At 40.9% G+C, this 15,315-nt stretch overlaps 1 protein-coding gene across 3 annotated transcripts; it reads left to right on the top strand.

Annotated features, from left to right (window-relative positions):
• Positions 1–1,450: 1,450 nt before the first annotated feature.
• On the top strand, positions 1,451–12,081 carry sh3bp5l.S (SH3-binding domain protein 5 like homeolog). 3 transcript variants are annotated; one of them, XM_018233191.2, is made up of 7 exons: positions 1,451–1,600; positions 4,644–4,876; positions 7,101–7,163; positions 7,247–7,375; positions 7,452–7,613; positions 7,840–8,013; positions 9,939–12,081. In XM_018233191.2, exons 2-7 carry the CDS (start codon positions 4,691–4,693, stop codon positions 10,344–10,346), a joined length of 1,122 nt encoding a protein of 373 aa, XP_018088680.1. In that variant the 5' UTR covers positions 1,451–1,600; positions 4,644–4,690; the 3' UTR covers positions 10,347–12,081. The 3 variants fall into 3 exon arrangements, with proteins under 3 accessions (XP_018088680.1, XP_018088679.1, XP_018088681.1); XM_018233190.2 differs by having other exon boundaries at positions 1,500–1,659; XM_018233192.2 differs by lacking the exon at positions 1,451–1,600 and adding an exon at positions 1,769–1,912.
• The last annotated feature ends 3,234 nt before the right edge of the window (positions 12,082–15,315 follow it).

Genomic DNA, 15,315 nt, shown 5'->3' with positions numbered 1-15,315 from the left:
TTTGTTGCTAAAGATCTACATAGTTACAGAGTAACCAGTATGGCAGTGCCTCAACATACCGAAGAGGCAAAATCAATGAGAACATGTTTTTTTGCCTCTGTGTAATGGTATATCATTCATACTACAATCCAGTTTGCTCTAGCAATCACAGTAGCCTCCTTATCATTTGTGTTTATCTACAATTGACTTACAGCTTAAGGGGTAAAGCTTAGCTCCAGTTACTGGGGCTCATTTATCAACACTTAGGGTTGCCACCTTTTCTAAAAAAATTACCGGCCTAAGCCCTGCTCAAAGTCCCACCCTTTGAGCCATCAGCGCAGCAGTTCCGACTCCCAAATGAGCAGGGAGAGAGCTCATGAGAGGAGTAGCATGGGGAGCCCGTTTCAGTAGTACAGTAAGAACAATAATGGCACCTGCCCTCTCGTCTGTAAGGATGCCAGTCACGCCGCCCACAAATCTCATCACGCGAGACTGTGACGTCACGTAAGTGCCGTGACGTCCCAGGCGCCTCGTAGCTGGGAATTTCGAACAGGGTGGGAGGAGGGAGCAGTGAAGCTGCTTGATAATAGCATACCTCCCAACATTTTGGAAGTAAAAAGAGGGACACAATTTTTTTTCCCGCACGTAACGCAGCAATTTTTTGGCCACACCCCTTTCTGCGGCCACGCCCCCCTAATTACCATGTTTGTTTTACAAAATTTGGCAGGTTATGAAAGTTTGAAAATATTTCTCCTTATCTAAACTGTGTTTTTGTGTCTCAAAATTGTTACAAAGTATCTTATTTGCACCTGTTAGCTGTTCTGGACTCTCTGCTAAAAGCCAATTAAGTGAGAAACTTTGTTTCTTTTTCTGGCTGTTCAGTGCATAGAAAAGAGGGACTTTCCAGTACAAATGAGGGACTGTCCCTCCGAAAAAGGGACAGTTGGGAGGTATGTAGTGGTTCCTCTCCTCAGAATTTTACCGGCAATTGACGTTGTTATTTTTTTTAACTGGCAACGGCCTTGAGACCCGTTTTTCCAGCTAGGCTGGTTAAATACCGGCTGGGTGGCAACCCTATCAACACTGGGCAAATTTGCCCATGGGCAGTAACCCATAGCAACTAATCGGTGCTTGTTTTTTTTCCTGCAGCTGCAGGTAGAACAATGAATGCAACAATCTGATTGGCTGCTGCGGGTAACTGTCCATGGGCAAATTTGCCCAGCGATATAAATAACTCCCAATTGTGAGGAAGATGGAAAGAGAAGCGAGTGCAAATGGAACGTTGTGGTAAAAGTTAGTAAGCCGGTGATTTTACAACGACGCCTGCTACTTGAACAAATTCATTCATATAAATTGTGGGGATACTGATATGAGAACATGTTTGGTCGCTTATTTATGGGGATTACGCACACACCAGTTGTTTCTGAACAAAGGTAATCACCCAACATAACCTGCAGTTACACCACAGTGCACCGCCATGTTGTTGTACGGAAAAACACCAGGTCACGTCCTCGACTTCTCACCTCTGAGCGACTTCCGGATCCGGTGCCGCCGGGCGCTGCCTAGTCCCAGGCAACGGGGCTCAAACCATAACAAGGTGGTATCCTGGGCTTTCTACATGGTACGAGTTAATGTCCTGTGACGTCACGTCTCATCTACACAAATGACGCGATAGCGCTGGTAGGGTTTTGCGATTGTTTTTGACGAGAATGTTGCTCAGCCCATGACTATCTGACTCCTCCTAGCCCTCGGTCTTTATAATGGATGCACCAAATCCAAACACAGAATTGAAGCTGAGCCGAAGTGAATTGTTGCTCAACTGGCGCAGTGTTTTATACAATTTGTATTCAGTTAAGGGCTGAATGAAACGTGATGAAATTCACGGAGTGCTACATTCCCATTTGATGTAGCAAAAGGCACAACGTTTGCCCAGGTGTAGTAACCAGCAGTAAAACAGATGTTGAATTCAAAGGGCTGTTTCACCTTTGAGATAACTTTTACTATGATGTAGAGAGAGATATTCTGAGACAATTTGCAATTGGTTTTCATTTTTAATTATTTGTGTTTTTTTAGTTATTTCGCTTTTTATTCAGCAGCTCTTCAATTTGCATTTTAAAGGAGAACTAAACCCCTTCGGCACTAAAATCCCTCCCCCCTCCCCTGTGTTCTCCCCCTGGGCAAATGCCCCTAAGTTGCTACTTACCCCTTGGTGCAGGTCCTGTCCACGGAGATCACAGGCGCCATCTTCTCCCGTGCGGTCTTCTTCCTGCATGCGCAGTAGGAGTATTCGCCGGTTCAGCTCTACGCATGCGCCGAAAGTCACAAAGTCTTCAGATTTATTTTTTTGGAAACTTTGTGACTTTCGGTGCATGCACAGTAGAGCTGAACCGGCAAATGCTACTACTGCGCATTCGCTGCCAAATGCCGGGCTATCCAGGAAGAAGACCGCATGGGAGAAGATGGTGCCTGTGAACTCCGTGGACAGGACCTGCGCCGATGGGTAAGTAGCAACTTAGGGGCACTTGCACGGAGGGAGGGGGGCAACACAGTGGAGGGGGGAGGGATTTTAGCGCCAAAGGGGTTTACTTCTCCTTTAAGCAATCTGGTTGCTAGGGTGCAAATTATCCTAGCAACCGTGCAGTGCCTTGAATAAAAGACTGGAATATGAATAGGAGAGGGGCTGAATAGAAGGATCAGTAATAAAAAGTAACAATAACAATACATTTGTAGCCGTACACAGCATTTGCTTTTTAGAAGGGGGTCAGTGATGACCATTTTGAAAGCTGCAAAGAGTCAGAAGAAAAAGGCAAATAACTATAAAACTATAAAAAAATAAATAATGAAAACCAATTGAAAAGTTGCTTAGCATTGCCCATTCTATAACATACTACAGGGTGCATTTATCAAGGGTTGAGGTGAATTTTTGAATTCAAAAAAATTTGAATTTCAGGCTATTTTTTGTGTATTTCGACTAGGGAATAGTCCAAATTCGATTCGAATTTGAAAATCGAAATCAATCATGTACTGTCTCTTTAAAAATTCAACTTCGACCATTCGCCATCTAAAACCTGCCAAATTGCAGTTTTAGCCTATGGGGGACCTCCTAGAACCTATTTGGAGTCAATTGGTGGACTTTGAAAAATCAAAGTTTTTTTTTTTTTTTTGGGAAAAACTTTGATTCCAATTAGATCTAATGCACTATTACTTCTATTCGTACGATTTGAATTAAAAAATGGACCTATTTGGCTAAAAAAAAAAGTTTTTCAAATTCGACCCTTGATAAATATGCCCCTATAAGTTACCTGAAAGTGATACTGACACTAAAAGACTACTTTTTTAAAATATGAATGTCTATTTAAAGTTACCTATAGGTCATGTTGGTTGTTTCTTGCTTAGAGGTTTGTATTTGTTAGTTGAAGTTCCTAAACCTGACTGTTTTCCCAACATGACTGTCTCATCTCAGTTTGTCAGTTAGAGTTTCTAATGCTAACGGAAGGCCAATTTTAAAGTGATACTGACACTAAAAAAAATATTTTCAAAATATTAATCTACATTAAAAGTTACCCATAGGTCATACTGATCATTTTTCACTGATCGTTATGCTTTTGTAAGTAATTGTTACTTAAAGTTCCTAAACCTGACTGTTTTGCCACACAAATATGGCAGCCCCCTCATAGAGGTACATGGGGGTAAGAAAGTTAATGTAAAAGCATAAGGTAAAAACTTTTATTTCAAAATAAAAATAGCATTCAAAGGCAATATTATATATAAAAAAAAGATTATTTTCTGGTGTCAGTATCTCTTTAAGATAGGTGTAAAACTAAGGTATACATTCAGTATCTCTTTAAAGGTATGAATTGTTGGATGATGTAGTCCTTTCGTTGTTTAGTTTGGTTCAACTTCAGAGTTAGGCACCGCCAGACCTAGTGACTTTCACAATATAAAGAATAAACTCTGGAGAACCAATTGCTGATTAGTGATTCATTTATTCAAAACTAGTGCACGACATGTTTGGGGCCCAGTGGCCCTTCCTACAAGCACCTGAGGAAGGGCCACTGGGCCCGAAACATGTCGTGCACTAGTTTTGAATAAATGAATCACAAATCAGCAATTGGTTCTCCAGAGTTTATTCTTTATATTGTGAAAGTCTCTTTAAAGGTAAACCACCAGGTGACCAATAAATGCTACATTCTGATTGGCTGCTGTAGGCGACTAGGCCTGTCCTAATTTAGTGTTTTATGCACATTCAGTGAAATCAATACTCCATTCCTGTAAAGAGGTTTGGCGTTGGGATCGGTACATGAAGAGATTTTCTGTTTAGTGGGAAGGGAACAAAAAATAGATACCTCCCCTTGCTACAATGTGGTCCATTTTCGATAAGGTGTGTCACAGTGATCCCCTTCATTTGGAATGGGTAGAAATATGTAAGTGTTTTTCCACGCATGCAGTTTACCCTTGAAGTTTGTATTTCTGGGAATCATCATCTTAAAAAGGCATAGGCATAAGTTTCACAAAGATGTGCTTTTTATTGTTATCATTTTGTGCCATACAAATCAGATTGTGTCATATAAACTCGATGAACTCGCAGCCCTTTTAAAATTGCCGATATTAATAGCAGAGAAACACTTATTTATTTAACTCTTACATATATGTATATATTACAGCCATCTAAATACTATGCCCATCTGAGCTTTGTTGTTGGAGGGGAGCTATGGAGAGGAAAGAGGGTCCCCCTTGTGAGGTGAGATTACCAACTCCTGGTGCAGAGAGAGAAGGACCCATCCACTCAGAACTAGGAGCTTTTGGGGAGACTGCTTCAGGTACAATAAAACAAGGGGAAAGCAGCACTGATGCAAAAAAGGAGGAGATTGATGAAGAATTAGATCCCAGAATACAGGTATGAATTCCTGCCTGTCCTTGCTCAGACTTTGTAGTTGGTTTATTGATTTTGGACAAGCTCATAAAATATAATTACTTTTTACTCTCTGAATTATAACTAAATTATTTTACAATAATCACCCCTATCTATTTTCTCAGCTCTCTCTTCCTGCCTGACTTTCAACTCTGCATTTTTAAATTCCTCTTCTTTCTGTGAAGAATTCTTGTGATCATTTCCCACCAGGTTTAACACCTGGTTTTATTTGCTACAGAAAGTGCAACAGAGAAATCCACCACCAAAGTTTCTGCATTGTGTGCGCGGGACTCCATCACATCACTCTGTATTTGTGACCCATTCCCATCTTCACATTTCACACTTCTCTTCCTTACACTATAGCCTTTATTTTATTCTAAACCCAATTATGCCTTTTTGCCTTCGTCTCCTTTGCTTTCTACTTTTTCTGTTTTCATCCTGTTCTCAACCTCAGTTTCTCTTGTTGCTTTCTATACTTCCCTTCTATTCAGTTTAGTATTACCACTTTTCTCAGTTTGAAATTGTTTTGCCTATACTCACTTTACTTCTTTTACCCCCTTTCATATTTTTTTCTTTTTCTCTAGGCAGCACAGTATCTAGTGGAATATGAGTTATAAATTAAAGGCATGCACAGTGTCTTACTTAAAACATTTATTAGTGCAATTAAACCATAGTACAATTCACATTAGTGAAGCCTTACATGGCATTTTAACATCACACACCACAATGCAGTGTCTCCACCCAGTCTGCCTACCTTATGTTCAGCCACTCCCTCCTGACTTGTGTCTTGCTATTGGGCGCTTCATCAGAGGAGGTGTGGCTAGTGCTGGTCATATCCCTTAAATACCTATTCGTTTTATACATCCTCCAGGGCTAATCATTTGGCCATTTATATTGGGACCTCGTCTAGTGGAATATGAGCCCTACAAGGGCCCATTAGTTAATAAGTCCTATTTCCTATGCTTGTTCACTTGATTTATGAGTCGGATTTGTTCACTGTCAGTCATTCCCTAAATCTGTTGTGGTACTCTTTCCCTGTTACCTTTGTGGTACTCTTTCCTAAACTAGCATAGTTTTTGATAGACTATGGGCTTTACGCTTTGGTACCTCTCATGTGGAATCTATCCTTGGCTGCTTCTGCCCTCTCTCAATCCTGGATGTGGTGTTTAACTCTCTGGGGGATGTGCCTTACTGCATCTTTCTCCCTGTAATCTATGAAGTTAATTCAGTAGCATAACTAGACATTACTGAGAAATATCTGTTTAAACCTCTCATTCACTTTTTTTTTTATAAATTAAGTATCTGTCATGTTCCTCTACTGAGAATTGTACCTTCTCTGCCCATTCCCACCCAACATTCGCTGGGTTTTCGGTTTGCAAAAGACAAATCTTTATTAAATCTTTGAAAGTAAATATTTAAGATTTTAAGCCAATACACTCTGCAGAGTGTATTTAAAGGAACCAAAAGCTATACTTTTTCATTGGATCCAATAGATAAAATGCTTTCTTAAATCCAACTGATATATTTAACTTGGAGTGCTCCTGAGATATTGCATAAAGTTTCATAAACTAGACCAACATGTTTTTCCATCCTCTGACTTTCTTTGAAATAGTGAGCTGCTCTATGTCCCTGTGGCCAATTTTTTTAAACAATAATAATGCAATAGGACATTTTTGCCACAAATATGGATCTGTGCAGCTTTGTTAGGTGCAAGTACAAGCTGCTGTTTTACTATTACAGAGGAAAAGGAAGTAATGAAAACAGATTAAACTTATTTGCTTGAAGGAATTGTTCAGTGTAAAAAGAAAAAATGTGTAAATAGACTGTACAAAATAAAAAAATATTTCCAATATCGTTAGTTAGCCAAAAGTGTAATCTATAAAGGCTGGAGTCAGATGTCTAATATAACCAGAACCCAACTTCCTGCTTTGCAGCTCTCCGATTGGTTACCAGTCAGTAACAAATCAATGACTTTAGGGGGAGCCATATGGGTCATAACCATTTGCTTCTGAATGTGAGCTGAATGCTAAGGATCAAAAGAAAACTCACTGAACAGTTATGTCCGATGTGGCCCCCTTCAAGTCGCTGACTGACTAAGGGGCCTATTTATCATGCTGTGTAAAACATTTGAGAAAAACATCACCAGTTTTTATTGTGGTGACTTTTGATTTATTTATATTTTAATTTGTATTGACATTTTATTAACCAGGAAGAGTTAGAACGCTTGAACCAGGCAAGTGAAGAGATCAACCTACTGGAATTACATCTTAATGTAAGTTCTAGTGACAATTTGTCTGTATCCTAGTCCTCCCAAAGCTTCCCACTATTAATTGTATATCATTTCTCCACATATAGGAAGCTAGAACTGCATACCGCCGTATACTCTCAGAGTCTGCAAGACGCCTAAATGGACTTGCAACTCAACTGGGGGCTTGCATAGATAAGGCTAGGCCATATTATGAAGCAAGAAGACTGGCAAAAGAGGTACAAAATGCCTTTTTTATCTTGCAGTTAGTTTACATTTTTTTTTAAAGTGGTTGATATAATGTTGTGTGTACAGGCACAGCAGGATACACACAGCGCAGCACTGAGGTACGAGCGGGCAGTCAGTATGCATGCAGCAGCCCGAGAAATGGTGTTTGTTGCTGAGCAGGGAGTTACAGCTGATAAGAACCGACTAGATCCAACATGGCAGGAGATGTTGAACCATGCTACATGCAAAGTAAGAAATGGGCATAGGAATGAAGGGAATCAACTAGCAAAACATGATCTTCAGTAGTTGGATATTGAACCCTAAGTAGAAAAAAAAACAAGTGTAAATATTTTATATTAACCTTCCCCAATTCAAATATTTTGCTCTCAGATTTTAAGTCCTTATTTCTGTTAGTTGTAATGGACTTTTACTTTGCTGTACCTTCCACTCGCTCTTTATCATTTTGCCTTGCCAGGTGAATGAAGCAGAAGAGGAGCGTCTGCGCAGTGAGTTTGAGCATCAGCGTGTGACGCGTCAGTGCCATGAAGCTGAAGCCAAAGTGCAAACCTTGCAGAAAAGCCTGAAACGATTTATAATTAAAAGCCGCAATTATTTTGAACTAAAGGCTCAACTGAACACCATTTTAGAGGTAATTGCCTCAGTGTCTCACTGTTAGTAGTGGGAACTAGTTATGTTAGTATCACATACAATATCATAGCTTCAATAAAGAAATGCAAGTTATATCCATAAATACCTGTTAAGTGTTAAAGGGGTGGTTCACCTGTACATTAATTTTTAGTATTTTAAAGAATGGCCAATTCTAGGCACTTTTATTTGGTCTTCATTATTTATTTTTTCTTGTTTAATTGTTTGCCTTCTTCTTCTTACTCTTTCCAGCTTTTAGATAGGAGTCACTGACCCCATCCAAAAAATAAATGCTATGTAAGGCTACAAATGTATTTTTATTGCTACTCTTTAATACTCATCTTTCTATTCAGGCCTCTCCTGTTCATATTCTAGTATCTTATTCAAATGAATGCATGGTTGCTAGAGTAAGTAGAACCCTAGTAACCAGATTTCAGAAATTGTGATCTTGGAGAGCTGCTGAATAAAAAGCTAAATAACTCAAAACCTACAAATAATAAACGAAAACCAATTGCAAATTGTCTCAGAATATCTCTGTCTACATTATACTAAAAGTTAATTTAAAGGTTTTTCCATGTACACTGTACTACAAATATTTATTTTAAATCTTTCCTAACTGTCAGTATTGAAACAAGAGTACATGTCCAAAATATTGTTTTACTTAGATACTTAATCATACTATATACAGGTATGGGAACCATTATCTGGATACCCGTTATCCAGAAAGCTCCAAAGGAAACCCTTTTGCAAAAAACCCCGTACCCCCAACCCCAGGTAGACCCCCCCCTCCCTACTGATTCTGTGCTCTGAGAAGGAGCCAGCACTTTAGGATGGAACTGCTTTGACACAACTATTGTTCCTCCCCTTCTCATTGTATTTACCACAACCTAGGTTGTGGTAAATACAATTGTTTTTTCCTGCTTGGGTGCTATTCTCATTTCCTGGGAAATGCAATGCTATCAAATCGTTCTGTAGAGGTGTCAGGTAGCTGCTATCTAGTTAGCTATCCATTGTTCTCTTGATAGGCTGCTGATAGGTTGCAGGGGAGGGAAAGGAGGGGGGGTGATATGTCAAGTCACATGACCTGAGGGCACCTGGGAAACTGACAATATGTCTAGTCCCATGCCAAATTTCAAAATCAAATATTAAAAAATCTGTTTGCTTTTTTAAAAAAATGGATTTCAGTGCAGAATTCTGCTGCAGCAGCACTAGTGTTGCCACCCGGCCGGTATTTTACCGGCCTAACCGGTAAAACACCAGCCAAGGCCGGGGCTGGTATTACAAATTTACCGGCAATGTAGCTGCCGTTAAATTTGTAATACACCTAAAAAAAGCCCCTGGCCTGCCCCCAGCCTACTCAAAACTCACCTTTTTTCCTGGGCTTCTTGCCAAATGCACGCGTTTGGCCCCGCCCCCTTTGACGTCACGACCCAGCCAATAGCGCACCACGGCCCTGCCCCTTTAGCGTCACAACCCTCCCTTTTAACCCCGCCTCCTCCACCTGCCAGTGAAGATTTTTTTAAAAGGTGGCAACCCTAAGCAGCACTAATAACTGATGTGTTTTGAAAAAATATGTCCAAATTCCAGAACCCACCAGCACACCCTGGCCTCTCCAGCATAAGTTGGCCCGGTGCACAGTCAGAAGGGATCGGCAACCCCAATTGTAGTAAGCGTAATAAAAGAAGAACTGGCACTCAGAGCTCGGTGCATGCGGGCAAAGCCCTGCGTGTTTATTACAATGTCATACATTGTAATAAAAACGCAGGGCTTTGCCCGCATGCACCGAGCTCTGAGTGCCAGTTCTTCTTTTATTACGATGAAAAAATATGTATCAGTTTTCTTTCTTTAGTACTGAGGAAAATTATGGTGAAAGATTTAATTGACTAGTTTGGATTTGTTTAACTAACATCCTACTTCTTCTTGCTGCAGGAGCACAAGTCCCGTGTGACTTCATTGGAGAACTCTGTGGCTCAGGCAAAGCTTCGATATTCTGGAACACTTCGAAATCTGGAACAGATTAGCGAAGAGATTCATTCTCGTAGAACTCAAAGTTCTGTGTTATCCCAACGAGCCCCTCCTCTTGGGGCTGAAGCCCCTCCTCCTGTAAAGGATGGAGAAACTGGGCCCCCTGCAGACACCGTATCCCTCCTCAGTTTGCAGACCATTGCTTCTGACCTGCAAAAGAGTGATTCTGTGGAACACTTAAGAGATTTAACTGATGTAACCAGTTTAGATGGGAGAGAAACTGGAACTGTTGAGTCTGGGGGTAGTAGAGAGAGAGGGGCAGATAGAGAGACAGAAGGAGCATTTCGGCACCATAGGAGTGTAAGCCTATGAGTGGAAGGAAGGTGGGTAACTTTTAGGCATCCTATGTCTTTATTATGGAATAGTGCAATTTCATTTGTCAGATGGGCAGGCTTTTGCTTTTAGCACCTTTAAAACCCTAGCTACATGTTTTGTTGCATTTGGACAGTATGGAAAGCAGATTGGTCAAATAAATTGGTGAGCACTTTTATGCAGAGGGCCAATGCTTCATTAACAAAAATGAGTTGCTGGTCTCCTCCTGAGAGAGGATGATCCCTGTAATGCGTTTTTGCATTTTGAGTGCAAATGAATATGTGGCAATACAAAATAATAAGGCAGTGGTGGCAGAGACCCCAATATTGTATTACAAAAAAGTATTTGTAACGTCCTTGTGAATAAGAGGGTGGTCCCTGGGAAGTTTGTCTGCATTCAGTCACACCAAACAAATACGTTTATGCATAACGTAATACAAATACTGTATAAATGGTATGACCGCCTTTCTAAAGACCTTTTTAACCTCTTGAATCTTTTGGGAGCCACTTGTATTTATATCTGCAATGGGGGTAGGGCAGTGTGCATGACTGGAGGGTTACAAGGCATGGCAGGGTGCAATGAGATGTGCTATGACAAAAAAATCATTGCAATTTGCTCTTTAAGGAAGTATATTCTGTTCTTCCCCTGCTTGATGTAGTGGAGGTAAGTACTGGGGGTGTAGGCAACAAACCTAGAGCGACCACGCCAAAACTCACCCTAATTGGTCTGGCACTGACAAATTCAGGCTGTTGGGATAGTAAGTTGCGACATCCATTGGTGCCCTTGCACATCTGCCCTGAGTCTTAACTAACGATCCCCAGTTTGTGTTAAATAAAACTAATAACATAAAGTAGATTTCTATTATTAGTTTTAAAATGGTTTTAAAAAAGATAAATGTTTGCATCATTTTATTATTCTATTAAATACAATAGCAATAAAAAATCTTCATGAAACTAAATGGCAAATTTAGATTGTGTTCTGTACCAATTACAGCTGTAAATGCCTTTACTGGCACGAAAGTCATTCAACCCATTTTTAAAATCCAACAATGAATCACTCTTTAACTCTTTGACTGCCATGCCTTTTGTTCCCAGTAAATATGCAATGCGTAAGATCAAAAGAGAACAGTGATATGTATAATGTTAAATGCAGGTAAAGCCAATATTGGTCAACAATGCCTAACCTGTGAGGGACCCATGTGGGTCCAGGTTATTGATTTTCAAAGTGGAACTGAACCAAATCATTTCAAATGCCTCTGCCGGGAAATCTTCTTTTCTTCCTGAAGAACATAGGGACAGAAAGGCTATAAAAGGCCCATGATCTACGTTCAAAGAGGCAAAACAATACAAATCAGGCAGACACTCTACTGATGTGCCCCATGTAACTATCATTGACCAATCACTATACTTACCTGTTCCTTCTTTCAGCTGCTGCCTAATTTTTAATTACCCCTTATCAAGAATAGCTGTGCTGTTAACATTAACCCTTAACAACTAGCTCCCCCACTTCTGTCCCATGATAACTACTGGCCTAATTTAGGCCCTCCATCTACATGGGCAGCTGAGGAACAGGTTTCTATGGACCAGATCTGTGCAGTAGCATCCTTATCATCTTGGAGAATGTTCATAAAACATTAAAAACTAGATGTAAAATCAGTGGTGGAAGCTTTGTTTGGTGACTCTGTGTTGAGAACATCTATTGCAAGATTCTTTTTACTAAAGTTTTTTCAAGCAAAGATATGTGTTGGTGTTTGGTTATTATTATCCCTCCCTGAGCTATTGCTAGGATAAATCCCATATGTGTGCAGCCATGGGGATAGCTTACCGTAATTTTCTTTTCCCAGCTATCAACCATGGCAGCATAGAACTCCCACCCTTGAAGTTGGGTCAGCAATATGGCTAGATACAAGACAGTGAGGGGAGCTGGAGTCCTTAAAGGAGAACTAACCCCCCCATTGTGATAAGTCCCTGCTGGCCCCCTCCGCTGGTCCCTCGCCCTGCCTACCCCTGAATTCTGTCCCCTCTAGAAATAGCAACCACACATGCAGCTTGTGAGCTTCCCTTCAGCAATTTCCATCTCTTTCGGCGCATGTGCAGTTGTCGTGAACCGGAAAATTGCTCCAACTGCGAATACGCCACTCACTTCACGAAGATGAGAGATTTATGTCTCAATGTGGCAGATGAAAGATTCTCTCTTGTAATATCTCCCTGCCAAATCCATTCATTGTAAAGCCACAGGGAATAAACCCCATGCAGACTTAGAAAAATGAACCTGCACTGCTAGGTGAATAACAAATAAAGCATTACAATTGCTATGGTAAGCCTTTGCAGTAGCAGAAAAGCATAAGCTTTCCTCTAGAACACGAAAACCCACAATTTCCTATGCACTCATAGCACTTTTAAATCATTAAATGTTAATGTACATATCCTATAGATCTAAAAATAGTTTCAGTCAGAGAAAATAATGGACAACCATGTCTTGCAAGTCATTAGTGTTCTGGTTGTTTTGATTTACTGTAATACCTCTATGCCACATGAACAGTAATCAAACAAGGCAAATGGATCAGTTAATGAGTCAAAAATAAATGGGGACAGATTTATTAGATACCAAACTGGGGATCGGAGGGACTTATCCAGTTGGCATGTCAATCCAAATAAGTTTTTTTTTTGCATAATAAAAGAAACACACATTTATAAGCAACTTTTCGATATGAATTTATTAAAAATTGTTAGTGCTTTAAAAGTTATTTGTAAATGTAATTGTTATTGAAAGCAGCATTTGCTAAACTCCTGGTTGTTACTCTTTAAACAATGTTGAAAAGCCAGTCTCCTCCAGCAAGACAGGTCTGTCAATTTGTTGGTTTGCGCAATTTCGCTCTCTGCATTAGAAGAGCCGATTTTCCGGGTTAAAAAATGGAAATTCGGCTCTTAGTTAACAGGAGCAGCATTTTTGCCGCCCCTTGCAACCAGGGGGGCGCTGCCGCCAGAGGCGAGTGTCTCAACTCGCCTCATTGATGGAGTGCAGTGGCGGAACTACCGGGGGAGCAGGAGGTGCGAGCGGGCCAGGGCCCCCGGCAGTCCGCGCGCCGCTATGCGGCCCATATTCCCGGCCAGTTTCCGGGTGTACGGAGGGGGGCCCGGCTGTGCGTCCTGCGCCAGGGCCCACCCCCCCTCTAGTTACGCTTCTGGTGGAGTGCCCCTGGCTATGGACACACAGGCTATTGTCAGCCTGTGTATTTTTTCAGGCTGAGAGAAGCAGATCTGCTCAGTTCCCCTGCGCCATTGATTTGAATCAGATCAGCCTGTGTGCAGTCACACATAGCAGAGCTGAAGCTGAGGTCAGTGTGTGACTGAACACAGGCTGTATGTATATAGCCTTACGAGGGATGCACCAAATCCAGGATGCGGCCTTTTTCAGCAGGATTCAGATTCGGCCGAATCCTTCTGTCCGGCCGAACAGAATCCAAATCCTAATTTGCATATGCAAATTAGGGGCGGGAGGGAAATCACGTGACTTTTTGTCACAAAACAAGGAAGTAAAAAATGTTTTCCCTTCCCACCCCTAATTTGCATATGCAAATTAGGGTTCGGATTCGGTTCGGTATTCGGCCAAATCCTTCGTGAAGGATTCGGGGGTTTGGCCGAATCCAAAATAGTGGGTCCGGTGCATCCCTAAGCCTTACATATTGGATTTCCCTCCCGGAGTGTGGGTGTTTAGAGTAGTGGTGGTGGCAGAAGAGCAACTGTCAGGGATAGTGGTTTGCAGGTTCAAGTATACAGGGGCAGGCTGGCAGTGATACCACTTGTCCCAGCTCTGAATCAGGCTCTGAGACTTGTTAAAAAAACAACAGGATAAGTCCAGAATAGCATCGCAGCACCAGGGCAATTAAAAAGCTACAAGATTGATACATGCCTGATTATTAATTGCTATAAAAATGGTTTATTTCCAACTGAAATAGCTAGAGCTGAGGGCAGGCTATGTAAAGGGCAGCACATAATACAGGGAGGAGGAGATGAGGCAATTGCAGGCAGGTTGTGTGTAGGAGATCAGACAAGCCCAGCTGGGGACAAGGTGACATGCTGTGCTGCCTCCCGTGTGCCTGCTGCGTTCATTCTTCATCTCAGTGAACCTCTTCTCTCCACTCTCTCATTGACTTCTGTCATTAGCATTACCTCCCTTATACTCATATATCTCTGCATGCCCAGATTTCATTTTTAGAAGCCAAAGGCAAATGGACTTTAGGTTAAATGCAATTGTGTGGAAGTAAAAAAATATATATATATAATTATGCAAATACAGGTATGTGTAAAAATGCTTACATAATGGTAGATACTTCCTTCTTTCAGCTGTTTAACTACAATTTCCAGAATCCCACCAACAATCAATGGCATTCTTCTTCTCTTCTATATAAAGGTTTATAAATGCAATAAAGAAAATCTTTATAAAAACAAATGTATCCCCTGACAACCTAAATTAACGAGGGTGTATCAGATCAGCAGTGTACTGTCTTTTTAGGGCTGTGACCCAGTTTTTCTCCGCACTCTTTATTGTCATTTCACTTGATCTCCACAGCATGCTTCTAGCAAGCAGAGACAGCAGCAGCAGAGTATTGCTCTGTTAAGGCAAATAGTAGGATCTCATTGAATCATCGTGGGCATATAGATATAAAGTAAAAGAATAAAGTAAAAATAAACCTATGCAAATGTGATATGTAGTCCAAGAATATTCTGAAGCCTAAATAAGGTCAGCCATGTTAAGGAAATATAATAGTTTATGGTTAGGAAGAACTATACACAGACAATTTTACTGTATCTTTCACTTACCCCTCCAAATCCCCAGGGTTTCTGTACATATAATGGGAACATATGGCTCACCCAGAGGCCTCTGCCTTATGAAGATTTATGTTAATCTCTCTATATTCGACCCCATTGAAAGTTCTGGATGGGCTTTGCATCTAATGACATGCTCA

Source organism: Xenopus laevis, chromosome 8S (genome assembly GCF_017654675.1).
Source record: "Xenopus laevis strain J_2021 chromosome 8S, Xenopus_laevis_v10.1, whole genome shotgun sequence".
Lineage (NCBI taxonomy): Eukaryota > Metazoa > Chordata > Amphibia > Anura > Pipidae > Xenopus > Xenopus laevis.
The sequence above is the reverse complement of the archived record's forward strand: the minus strand, read 5'-3'. Positions and strand labels throughout refer to the sequence as shown.

What these genes read in the sequence shown, in the direction of transcription:
- sh3bp5l.S (XM_018233191.2), top strand. Translation starts at nt 4,691, where the DNA reads ATGGAGAGGAAAGAGGGTCCCCCTTGTGAGGTGAGATTACCAACTCCT. An exon ending in AATTAGATCCCAGAATACAG is followed by an intron (nt 4,877 to 7,100) that starts GTATGAATTCCT and finishes TTTATTAACCAG; the next exon opens with GAAGAGTTAGAACGCTTGAA. An exon ending in TACTGGAATTACATCTTAAT is followed by an intron (nt 7,164 to 7,246) that starts GTAAGTTCTAGT and finishes CTCCACATATAG; the next exon opens with GAAGCTAGAACTGCATACCG.